The sequence below is a fragment of the Vombatus ursinus genome, unplaced genomic scaffold (assembly GCF_900497805.2).
Source record: "Vombatus ursinus unplaced genomic scaffold, bare-nosed wombat genome assembly UNPS02014802.1, whole genome shotgun sequence".
Lineage (NCBI taxonomy): Eukaryota > Metazoa > Chordata > Mammalia > Diprotodontia > Vombatidae > Vombatus > Vombatus ursinus.
In genome coordinates this window covers 5290220-5302306 of record NW_020954580.1, presented here as the reverse complement: position 1 = coordinate 5302306, position 12087 = coordinate 5290220, and the positions used below count along the sequence as shown (strand labels likewise).

Here is a 12087-nt window from a genome sequence, read left to right as displayed (position 1 = left end):
GGCAGCTAGGTAGCACAGTGGACAGAGCTCCGGTCTTGCAGTCAAGAGGACCTGAGTTCAAATCTGGCCTCAGACACTTGATACTCACTAGCTGTGTGACCCTGGGCAAGTCACCTAACCCCAACTGCCTCACCAAAAAGCGAAAAAAAAAAAAAAAATCAAGTGTGCCTTTCACCTATACAGAATGTTTCTAAGGAAAAACAGTTTTAGAGAGGTACAGGTACAATGTTCCTGATTTTTTTTTCACTATAAAAAATCCCTTCCTCCAGCAAGAGAAGAATTCCATCAAATAAAGGTCTAGTTTCCATTCTGCACTCACCAGAAAAGGGCTAGCCAAGGTACATTGGAAGTTCCAGTGAAAGGGTAGACCAGAGAGCTCACTCCGCACACGCAGTGACATTCGCTCTGCCATACGCTCACAAGAGAAAGTGGCCCCTCTGGGATCAGGCGGATCTTCCAATAAGGTGCACATGAGGTCTCTCAAGTGGGAGAGGAAGGCAGAAGGAGTCGCAGTCAGTCGTTTATTCAGTTCCTGTAAAAATACCAGAAGAGATACAGAGATTGTGAAATGTTCTTCAAGAGAACAGAGCGGCCTAACCAATGCTCCAAATCTAATAAGGCAGTCACTCTTATTCTTATGTTGTGACTGGCCTTATGTGAAGGCAGTGTGAGGGGGTCGTTTTTTATGGCTCTTCACCGATTAATTTCACCACCCACCTATTTCTCAGCCCCTTTCACTCCAGCTTCTGACCCCACCACCAGGGAATCAGCCTGCACTAACTGAAATTGCTCTCTTAAAAGCTATTAGAATCCAAAATCTTCAGTGCCTCTGCATAATGGTCTCTAGGATAAAATACAAACTGACTTTTAAGACCCTCCACGATTGCTGAATAGGTTCCAACCTTAACTTTTGACTTTATTTCACATTAAAATCCCTTCATACACTTCATGTTCCAGCCAAAGTGGACTACCATAGCTATTTCCAGAACCTCCCCAAGAGGCAGAATGTTCTCCTCTTTCATCCTTTAAGATTTACATCAGGTGCTAACTCCTCCAGAAAGATGCCCTTCATCTTCCCAGTTGTTACACTACTCTTTCTCCTCAAATTCTACTGGAGGATGGGGAGATAAAAGATGAACAATGAAATGTCATGTTCTATCTTCCCAGAGGAATATAAGTTCATTGAGAATAAATGGTTTTGCTTCTTCTTTTTACCCCTCGCTGGTAATACAGTGCCTTGCATACAATGGTACTTAATAAATGTTTATTGAATTAAAAAGACCATTATTGACTGAAGAGAACAGAGAAGATGTCATGAGGAGATGGCATTTCAGCTGCACATTAAGGGATGGGTAGGCAATTTTGCAAATAGAAGAAGGAAAGGGATGACATTTCTGGCATGAGGAACACTGTAAGCAAATCTGAGGAGGCAGAAAAGTTCAGGGCGATCACAGAATCATGGATTTGGAGACAGAAAGGACCTTATAGGCCACATAATTCAAATTTGCATTTTAAAGAAGAGGAAACTGAAGCCCAAAATGTGACTTGCCCAAGGTCACACGTACGGCAGAAGGCAAAGGTGGGATTCAAACCTTGGTCCTAAAGCCCAATTTGTCAGGCATATAGCATATGGGAAGGTAAGCAGCATGAGACATGACTGCAAAGGTAAGGTGGCACTAGAATGTATAAAGCCTTTAAAGCCAAGCAAAAGAATTTTAACACTAAATTATTACAAAAAATATAGAATCATAGAATTTCAGTGACAGAAGAAACTTTAGCATTCAGGTGGTCCAATCCTCCCATTTCTAGATGAGGAAACTGAGGCCCAAAGAGGTTAAATAATTTGTCCAAAGTAACAAAGGTAGTTACCAGGACAGCGGGGACCAAACCCCAAATGTCTTGGTTTCCAGTGCAGGATTCTACTATGTTCCACTAACTCTTCAATTCTCCTTAGCAATCCAAAAGCAAATGAACCAATTTGTAGATATGCCCATCTAGGCTTTACTAGGTGGAAAACAAATTGTATTTTCCCATTCCTGTCACTCCCATTTACCTTGGCCCGTTGGCTGACCACACTTGTGTCGACTTGCTCATGCCACACATGTTGGAGGTCAGAAAGAAGAAGGGCATAGCCCTTGTGTGTGTTGATGTAGGCCTTGGCTAGAAGCGAGTCTTCCGAAAGTTGCAGCCATGCCCACGGCTGGATCAGCAGACCATGTTCCAGTTCTTCCATCTATAAGAGAATATCCATTCACTCAACCTTGCACTGGGAAAGGCAGTAATAACCAGGTATTTCTATCCCCAATAACATCCTATTCAAACCTCTTCCCCAATTAAAAAACAAAACAAAACAGTATCTATTTATTCCCCACACAGCTATCACTTACATTAAACAGATTTAAGAATAAAAAAAAGTTCAAAACTCCCATTTCAACATAGAATAGCTCCATTAAACCAGTACAGACCTAACTGGATGTACAACACTAGTGAGAGGTACTGAGTCAGACCCATCTCATCAAGGAGAACTTCCTCCCTTGCTCCCCCAAGTAGAACACAAGTTCCTTGAGAGCAGGGACCGTTTCATTTTTGGTTTTGAACTCCTGGCACTTAGCACAGAGCCTGGCTTAAGTTTGTGGAACTGGACTGATCATTCTTGATTTCCTAGAGAACATAAACCATACTGTCCATTCTTCTCACAGCCACATGTAACATCCAGTGCAATACTACACCCAACTGGTGCACCATAAATACTGCTGCCTGACTCAAAATCAGCCTGAATCTTACAGCACTAAGTGAACGTGAGGAATTATCACTATCATTCCTCGCTGCTATTACTTGGTACAGAATGGGCTTTAGCCCATTTAGCATAAGACTCTTAGGGGAATCACTGGCGGTGCAACAACAATCACTGGCAAGATGAAGACATCCTTATTGCCCTCTGCATCGTGCTTTTTATTTGCAAAGGCTATGTGCTTTTCATAAACGTGTTATTTTTATACAAGCCTATACCCACGAGAAGAGAGCGACAATTCACTTTTATTTCTGCTTTCCCGAGTCAGAACGGTGACCAAAGCTTAAGAAGTTAACATTGTTGGAGCCTCGGGCCCCTGGTGAAGGAATGAAGCCTTATTTAAGTGGAGGTGGGTATTGGGGGCGGGGGGATAAGAAGATGCTGTTTAGGTCTCATTGGCACCGAGCCGCTGGGTAAGTGCTCCTCTCGGAGCCTCAGTTTCTTCACCCGCACAAGGAGATTGGGCTTGGGCTCTCTTACACATTGAGAATGGAAGCTTTGGGGACCTAGAGGGCTGACACGGACCCCTGGGAGGAGACGGGTGACGGGGCCCGGGGGATCACGCGGCGTCATCCTCCATCCTCCGTCCCCAGCCTCGGCCTACTAAGAGCCTAGGGAGGATGCTCCATGGTGGCCTAGTCCGACCCCGTCGTGTCACAGTAGGGAAGGAACGGACGAGGCCCCCTCTGCATCTCGGCGGCGGCTGGGCGCAGCCCGGACTGCCCGCGCACCCTAAAAGCTCCACCCCTTGGGCCACCGCCAGGGGGCAGCCCGGCCCAGCGACGCGGCCTAGGCGGCTCTCTCCCTGAAGGACCTCGGGACCGCGCGGCCTCTTGGGGGCGCTGCCGCCCCGCTCCTCTAGCACGAGCTGGACGCAAGCGCAGCCCGGCGTGCCAGTCACCTCACCCCCCCAGGCCCGCCCAGGCTCCCAGAAAGGTTGAGGCCGCTTGGCGCATGCGCGCGCCGCCTTGACCCCGCCCCACCCCCACCCGGCACCTCCCGGATAGCGCTCCTTCTCACTTTTTCCCAGGACGAAAGCGTCGACCCCATCCACTCTTTCCCCTGCCACATGTAACTCTTAACCCCACGCCACGCGCCCCCAGCCCAAGCCCCTCAGCTTTTCTCGCTTCCCACTCCGGCCTTTCCTTTCCTACCGTGACGTCATAGCCGCCAGGCCTCCCCGCCGTGCGCGCGCACCCTTTCCCAAGGGGAGGAGGCGGGACCGGCCACCCGAGTGGGCGTGGCCTTAAGCGCTTCTCCCTGTAACCCCGCCCCCATCCTGGGGCCGCGGGAGCTTGAGATAAGATAAAGGGCGGTAAGGGGCTGCTTGGGCCGAATTGATGAGTCTCCAAACCAACTCCTGGGGTTTAGGTGAAATTTATACGTGATGGGGCGGGGCCGGGGAGACAGACAGCCTCTTCAGCCCCCTCCTTCGGGTCCGCTTGGGAGACGCTGGCAGGAGAAGCCAAGGAATGCGCAGCCCCGGCCGGGGGGAGGAGGGGCCGTCAGTCAGCCCTGGTCACGGCAGGGCCGAGGCGGGGGTCCTCGGCGCTGGGCAGCAGGCCAGCAGTTTCTCTTGGCTCTGAAGGCCCTCGCTCCTCATCCCCAGCGTGCTCGGCTGGGAAGCAGAGGCATCGCAGGGGCCGAGGGACAAGGGAGCACAGCTTCTGGAAGGGAGCCGGCAGCTCGTACCCCGAAGCATCCTTTCTGGGCTTCGCAGCGGCCTGAGCCTCCTTAGGGGATGGCAAGCCTCGCTCCAGCCGAGTGCCTGAAACGCCATTCGAGGAACAAAGATCAGTCGGGAGCGAGTCGCTTCTTCCCTGGAAAATCCTCCCACCCCCGCTGCCCTGCAGCCCCCATTTCTGCTCACCCGGGATGGTATTTTCCAGGAGGAAGCTCAAGAGGCCAGCCAGAAGCACGGGCTCCGCCAAAAAGGAACAAAGCAGCACGTCTCCTGGACTCAAACCTATGCAATGGGGGAAAGCTGGAATGATACTCCCACAGGGATCCGAGACCTGATCAGGAGCCTTGGAATCGCAAACTGTCAAAGATGGAAACCACCTTGGAAACCATGATGCCTCAGAGAAGGGCAAAGGTCTCCAAGTCAGAATGTGTACTCTTTGTACAGAATGTCCTACGCTCTGTACAAGCTTGAGTAACTCTATACCTCGCTGTTTCTCCACCTGTCAAATGGGAATGATACTTGCACTACCTACCTTCCTAAGGTGGCTGTGAAGAAAGTACTTTGTAAAAGGCAGTGTGGTATAAATAAGAGCTGTTCTCTAGTCCAGTCCCCTCATTTTACAGATGAGGAAACTGAATAGATGAACTGATTTGCCCAAGATCAGTTAGTACCAAAAAGTCCAACTTCCTGGAGCAAGCATCCTCCCCTTCCTTTCCTTCGGTTCACCAATTCCATTACCTCCTACCATCCAGCACTTGAATATCTCCTCAATACTTTCTGCTTCTGGGCTTCCGGGACCCCAAAATATCAAACACACTCCAGTTCACTGGATTCTGTTGGTTCCAAATGCCCCCAACTTCCTCTCCTATGAAAGACCTGGTTTGGTTTGGACTGATGCCTGGAGGAGAGACCTAAGGACTGGAGACTTAGGAGCCCTCCAGCCATCTCTACTTGAGAGCTTCTCCTCCTCCTCTTCCTCCTCCTCCTCCCCCTCTTCTTCCTCCTCCTCCCCTTCCTACTCATCCCACCTGTATTGAGAACAGCATCCTGAAGCCATCGGGGTAGCAGCAGTGCCATGAAGACAGCAAAACCAACAATGAAGACATTACGTCCCGAGTCGATATCCGTAAAGTAGTAGTAGGAAAAGCCAGTAGACAAGATGACTGCCTGGTTCACCCCCAGCACAGCACCTAGGTGGGGAATTCATTTCAACTTTGTGCCAGGGACTGGGGATACAGAGATGAAATAAAAAACGTTCTTCCCTCAAGGAGGTTACAATCTAACACTGGGGTACAAAGATGTATACAAATAACTGTAATAAAATGCAAAATGTAAAAAGTGGAAAGGAAAGGTCTAAAAGTATGATGAGAAAGCTCAGGGAAACTTCATTTCCAGCTGGTTTGTCAAGGAAGGCTTCATGGAAAAACTGATCACCTGAGGTTGGCCCTTAAGGAGAAAAATAATTTCAACAGTTGGAGGTGAAGAAGGGTTCATTCCAAGCACAGAGGACAGTTGTTGGAGCAAATAGTATCTCCATCAAATACATTTACATAGCATTCAAAGTTTACAAAGCACTTTCCTCACAACAGCCCTGTGAGGCGGCAGTGAAGAGATGATCCTCATTTTAAAGAGGAGGAAACTGACTAAATGAAACATTTCTGAACAAAGAAATGTTTTGTCCAGGAGGTCACACATTTAAGTGGTAGAGATAAAAATCAAATTCTCACTCAGATCCAACACTCTTTTTTTCAATGTACATAAAGGCGTGAGCTATCCCATGCCTTTCCAACTAGAATATGAGAGATCTGAAGAACAGCATGAGGGGAAGCTAGAGAGGAAAGCTTAGTCCAGATGGAGGAGGGCTATCCTTGAATACTAGAATAAAGAGATATTTGAGAGACCAAAATATCACTGTGACCAGAATGATGAATTAGGAAAACTACATGGGGAATCCTGTGAAAGATGAAGGGAGGTGGGGGTGGGGGGGAGAAGGAACAAAGGAAGAAAAACCAGTTACTAAATTTTTTGCAATCACCTCCCCAAAAGGTAATGAGGGCCTGAACCAGGGCAGTTTCAATGGGAATGAAAGGAGCAGCCTCAGAGGATGGTGCCATCAACAGAAATAGAGGTAGCATGAAAGGGGATGTCTAAGTTTTAAGGAGAAAATGATGAGCTAAATTTGAGACATGTTATGTTTGAACTGTGGGGGTTTTCTAGCTGTTCCTCACAAAATTCCATCTCCACACCTTTGGATTTCCTTCTCACCTCCAAGTGTTAGAATCCCTCCTTTCCTGCAAAGCTCAGCTCAAGGGCTACCTCCTCTATGAAGCCTTTGCTAAGTGCTAACTTAGCACTTAACTAAGTGCCTCCCCTACACAAAAACAAAAACAAAACCCCTCCTTTCTTTGTTTCTATTTTGCATATATTTACATATGCATATTTGTCTTTTTTGTTAGAAATTCTTTGAAGACAAGGATGTTTTCATCCACTATGCCCAGCACATACTAGAGCTATAATAAATGCTGGTTGATAGATACCCAAGAGGTTATATCCAGCAGGCAGCTATAAATATGAGGCTAGAGCTCAGGGCTGGAAACAATAGATTTAAGTCAACCACACAGAGGTAATAATTAAAGCTATGACAATGAATGAGCCTGCCAAAGGAAATAGTACGAAGGAGGAACAACCAAGAACAAAACACTCTTAAGGGGTGGAAGGAAGATGAAGAGTCAACAAGAGGGGCAGCTAGGTGGCGAAGTGGATAGAGCACCAGCCCTGCAGTGAAGAGGACCTGAGTTCAAATCCGGCCTCAGACACATGATACTCACTAGCTGTGTGACCCTGGGCAAGTCACTTAACCTCAACTGCCTTGCCAAAAACCAACCAAAAAAAAAATTTAAAAAAAAAGAGTCAAGAGATCCAGGAGGAACAGGTAGTAGGAAAACTGAGCATGCAGTGTCATAGAAGCCAAGGGAAGGGAATAAGCAAGGTGGGGGCTTCTCAGTAAGAAATGCTAAAAAGAGGCCCAACAGCAAGAGAACTGGGAGAAAAAGGCATTGGACTTCAGCAAGGATGTTGGGAAGGTGGTACACATCAAAGTTCTGTTGACAAGCTGTGTGCCACGTAAAGAGAAAGCTTGCTCAAGTCCCTGTACCAAGGGAGGCAAAATCTCAGGACAAGTAGGATGAAAATTAAATCCTATCCCCTTGTATTGCTGACTCAACTAGAAAACTTTGATGAGGAAAAGAAAAAGCTTTAAAAGGGGCCAAATAGACAAGGAAACTCACAGCAAGGATTTGTACTCACCATGAACTGGCAGCGGGATGGTGGTGAGGGCCTGTGCCAACCGTGGAGAGAGACCCAACCCTATACTCAGTAGGCTGACTAGCCTTGCCACTCTATGAGACCCAGCCTAAGTGGAGGACAGAGGTTCAGTTGCATAGCCAAAAGTGTTAGACCCACTTCCCTATATCCCCTGCCCTCCTCAGGAAACCTCTGTTCATCTTCCAGCTGCAAGGTCTATACCTGGGTGAGGCTGGTGGTGCCCACATTGGGGAAGCTGGAGGCAACACCCAAAGGGCTCCCCAACAGCCCAGCCAGCAGGCTGCCCAGGCCCTCAAAGCCCAGACCTCGATTGCAGGCATAGGAGGGGGGAGGACTCAGCTGCAGCAGCTGACCACACAATGCGTAACAGCACAAGGAGCTGGTAGAAGATGCCAGTGCCATTGTAGCGCCTGCAGCCAGGCCCCGGGGGGGTCAGCTTGGGCCAACTCCATCTACCTGGAAAGATGTTGGGGAGTCATTTGGCATCTCAGATGTTAACAGATAACAAATCTGAAATGCCTAACCTGGTCCCGTTTGCTCCCTGCCTAGAGTCTTGGGAATCTACTTGTTCCAACACAGCAAGTGAAGACTCTTGTTTCCAGAACTCTTTTATCCTCTACGACAAAACTATTTCTCCCACAAGCACAAAGTCTTAAACACTGACACTATAAGCTTGGGAGAAACTTAGGCCTTAAGCCATAAAAAGAATACATTAAACATTGACTTCAGAGAAGGAGAACTACTGCTTTCTGGGATTTCATCATCTCAGAAATTCATCATGCTACAAGATGAAATCAGCTCAGAAACTCATACCTTCTCAGATCATTTCCCACCCCAATTCATGACTGCATTATGAACCCTCCCTTAGCCTCTTTTTATGTGTTGTCCCCATTAGACTGTAAGCTCCTTGAAGGCAAGGGTTGATTTGTGCCTTTCTTTGTAGCCCCAGCACTTGGCACAGTGCCTGACACTTAATAAAAGCTGACTGACCCTAACTCTGAAAACATTCATGTCTATCTAGGTGACTGGATAGGGGACTAGACTAGAGGGGGAAAAAGTGGTCTGGGTGGTCAGACCTGGGTGAGGCAGCCACAGCCATGGGGAGATGTTAGGAGCAGACAGCTTCTGTGGGATGAAACTAAGGCCCAATAAAGCAGAGAGGATCCAAACACAGATCACAGGGAGGAGCACCTGTATGAGACAAGACTGAGATGGGATGGAATCCCCGACCCCAGCTCACACATAGCAGGAACAGACATAGGTGAAGTTGACAGGTAGGATGGCTGAGGACACACCTCTGAGGAATTCCAATCACTACTGGCCTCCACATACCGAGAAGAGGCGGAAGACAGGGACATAGGTGTGAGTTGGAGGGACAGCAGTTCGCAGTGGACACAAAGGCAGCAGGCAGGATCCCAGATGCTGAGAACATACAACTATAAGTAGGATAGGCCTAAAAGAGAGAGACTCTTTAACGTCATGGAAGAAGGGAAGCCATCACAATAAAGCACAGGGCATGGTATTGGAGAAAGGGTGATATGAGTTTGTGTACTATGAGATTTGGGTACCATGAGGGCATGCGGAAAATGAAAGAGGAGATAACACCATAGAGGATTTATAGGGAATCTGAGCAGTGTTGAAGGGGAATGGGGGGGCATAAGGGAAGGGAGAAGTAATGTTGTAGTGAGGCAATGAATGGAATCAATTGTGGGGGTTAAAATAATGGAAAGCTTGGGCAAAAAGTTTTAGATTCCAAATTCCTAGTGTTGCCCTCCCCCAGATCTTTACTCAATCAAGAAGCTTAGATTTGTCCACACTGTTGCTGAGACTCACGTACAGCAATGCAAGGCCCCAATTTGCAGAACAGAACAGTGCAACTTCCTTGTGAGCAGAAAGCCCTACCACAACCAGGCTGGGAGCAAGGACCAGGGGTCCGAAATGAAGAAACAATCGACCAGGCCCGCCCAACAACCCTAGTGTTCCCTGAAGCAGCCCAGACATCAGCACAGCACCTGACACCTGAATAGGGGTGGAAAAAAATAGAGTTAGGGAAAAAAGAGGAAAATAGAGGCTGTACCCTCAATCTTGAGAAGGCAACCTCAAGGGCAGGTCCCAGAAACTTTAGTACTTCCCTCCCCTGGCCCTTTCCTCCTAAGACAGTCTCAGAGCCAGGAACCTTCATAAAAAGAACAAGAAAAAAATCATCTCTGCCCCTCCCCTGACCCCACATATGCCACGTTTACCCTTCCCACCCCTCTAAGAGAGAACACCCACCTCTCTAAGAGACTCATCCCAGCTTCCCAGGGTAGAGCAGCCTGTTCCCACACAGGGACTCAGTGCATGGGAATCTGGGAAAGAATGGTGGAGGGAAGGAATATAAGGACTTGGAAATCTGTGTAAACGGAGACCAATTGTTGCTGCCTAAAGGTGCCAACTAATAGTACCTAACCCAACCTCTGGATTCTCTATTCTCTGTCGCCCCAACCCAACTCCCCTGTAACAAATATGGACATGTAACTCATCTTCAATTTTCCACCTTGCAGAGGTTTTTGGTGACATTTCCCCATGCCCTTGCCCAATGCTCACTGTTTCCAGGTGCCCATGTAGCTTGGTATGGTTTCTGGCTGGCCAACACGAGAGCAGGAATGAGAAACTCAAAGGATGGGGCCTGGACCAGAGGGAGCCTGTATGCACAGCAGACAGAAAAGGATAGAGTGTGCTGGCTTGAAAGGCTTACTGGGGGTTGGGGTAGGGTGAGGGGAATCTCCCTCCCTAAAGGCACTGTTCCCACCAAACAAGATCTCTTCAATTTCCCCTCCCTGTTGCCCCTTCACCTGCTGCCCATCCAGGTTTGTATGGCAGTAGACAAACCACAAGAGAAGAGACTGGAAGCCAGGAGCTGGCCAGGAGGATAGGAGAGTCCTCCTGGTGGAAGACTATGAAGCAGGAGCAGGTGGCAGACACAGAGCAAAGAGGCCTGGACCAGAATGTGCTGCAGAGGGGGATGGGAGTGGGGAAGGACTCTCAAATACCCTTCCCCCAAGAAATTATGCTCTCCACCTCCCAGATTCTACTTCCCAGACGTCCCCTTAAACACACAAATCTCCATTTATGCCTCCTCCTACCTGTACAGCCAAAAGCCAGCTGAGGCCCCAGGAAGGGTTTCCACAGAAGGAATCCCAGGACTGGGGTAAGGGGCTTTGAGGAGCCAGCTTCAAAGCCAGAGAGGGGAGTGGGCTAGACTGGTGAATAGGTTTGTTCATGCTGCCCCCGCCCCACACCTATCAGCCCTATCCTCGCTGGTCCACGGTTTCAGGCGTCCAGTGGAAGAGGTTAGAATCAGTTGCCTACTTTAGGGAGGGGCTGGAGTGGCAGTGAAGCAAAACGAAGGGATGAGGGAATGTTCAGCAGCACAGCGGAACATTCACCTTTGCCCAGCTCTGTAGCAAACTCCATCACCTATTAACTGGGGGACCTTGTTCTGCCAAGTCCCCTCCTACCCCCAGGCCCTGATGTCTTGGTCTTCTCCTCCCCAAAGCCCCAGCCCCCAAGAAGGAATAAAGTGTACATGGCACACCATGCACATCACTGATGCCAGAAGTTCCCACTCATTCCAGCTTTCCAAAATAGCCATTAATTACACTCCTAACCACTGTAAGGCATAGGTATAGGAAAAGCAAAACTAATTACCTCACTGTGTATCTCCATCAGTACCCTAGCTCCCTCACCTCTCTGTCAGGAGGTAAATAGCTTGTCGTATCAGGCATCATTTACCTGTGCAGGACACCATGCTGATTGGAGTTCTGAAGTCTTTCAAAGCTGTTTGTTTTTAATAACGTGACTGTACAAAACCTAGTTTTGAGTATTTTCACTCTGTGTAAGTTCACATTAATCTTCCCAGGTTTCTCTAAAATTACCTCCTTCATATTTCTCAAGGAACAACAGCATTCCATGGGGCAGCTAGGTGACTCAGTGGATAGCCTGCTGGGCCTAAAGTCAGGAAGACTCATCTTCCTGAGTTGAAATCTGGGTCAAGCTCATTCAGAATGAGTGATAAGCCTGTAACTAAGACAATAGTCAAAGGACGTGGTTATAATCTTCCAGGCCTCAACTGCACAAGAGAGAGATAGGGGACTGGGAATAGTGAATAAAAGAACAAGGGCCACTGGGATACAGGAATCATGGAACAACCTCGAAAGTGGGACCAAAATCTATGACAACAACTGGAGGCTTGGAAGAGATGCACAGAGAAAAGGTTTGAGAAATGAAGGGGCCAAGAGACATGTTA

At 48.3% G+C, this 12087-nt stretch overlaps 2 protein-coding genes across 5 annotated transcripts in view; both read right to left on the bottom strand.

Moving 5' to 3' along the window:
- The window catches only part of NHEJ1 (non-homologous end joining factor 1), a 113229-nt gene extending 109218 nt beyond the window's left edge, over positions 1–4011 (bottom strand). The window contains exons 1-3 of one of the 4 annotated variants that reach the window (XM_027873580.1): positions 3946–4011; positions 2054–2233; positions 320–532 (exon numbers count right to left, since the gene is read on the bottom strand). In XM_027873580.1, coding sequence (XP_027729381.1) covers positions 320–532; positions 2054–2233 — 393 coding nt within the window. In that variant the 5' untranslated portion in view covers positions 3946–4011. Of the gene's footprint in view, positions 1–319; positions 533–2053; positions 2234–3811; positions 3871–3945 lie in introns of those variants that run through there. The other 3 variants (XM_027873581.1, XM_027873577.1, XM_027873578.1) reach the window with 3 other exon arrangements.
- Positions 4012–4109: 98 nt separating this feature from the next.
- SLC23A3 (solute carrier family 23 member 3) lies at positions 4110–12067 on the bottom strand. The gene is given in 13 exon segments (XM_027873582.1): positions 4110–4559; positions 4662–4757; positions 5504–5665; positions 7782–7887; positions 8001–8228; positions 8230–8255; positions 8876–8990; positions 9132–9252; positions 9637–9818; positions 10074–10147; positions 10386–10483; positions 10634–10791; positions 10925–12067. Coding segments are annotated over 13 exon segments (1767 nt in total). The 5' UTR covers positions 11063–12067; the 3' UTR covers positions 4110–4296.
- Between the last annotated feature and the right edge of the window lie 20 nt (positions 12068–12087).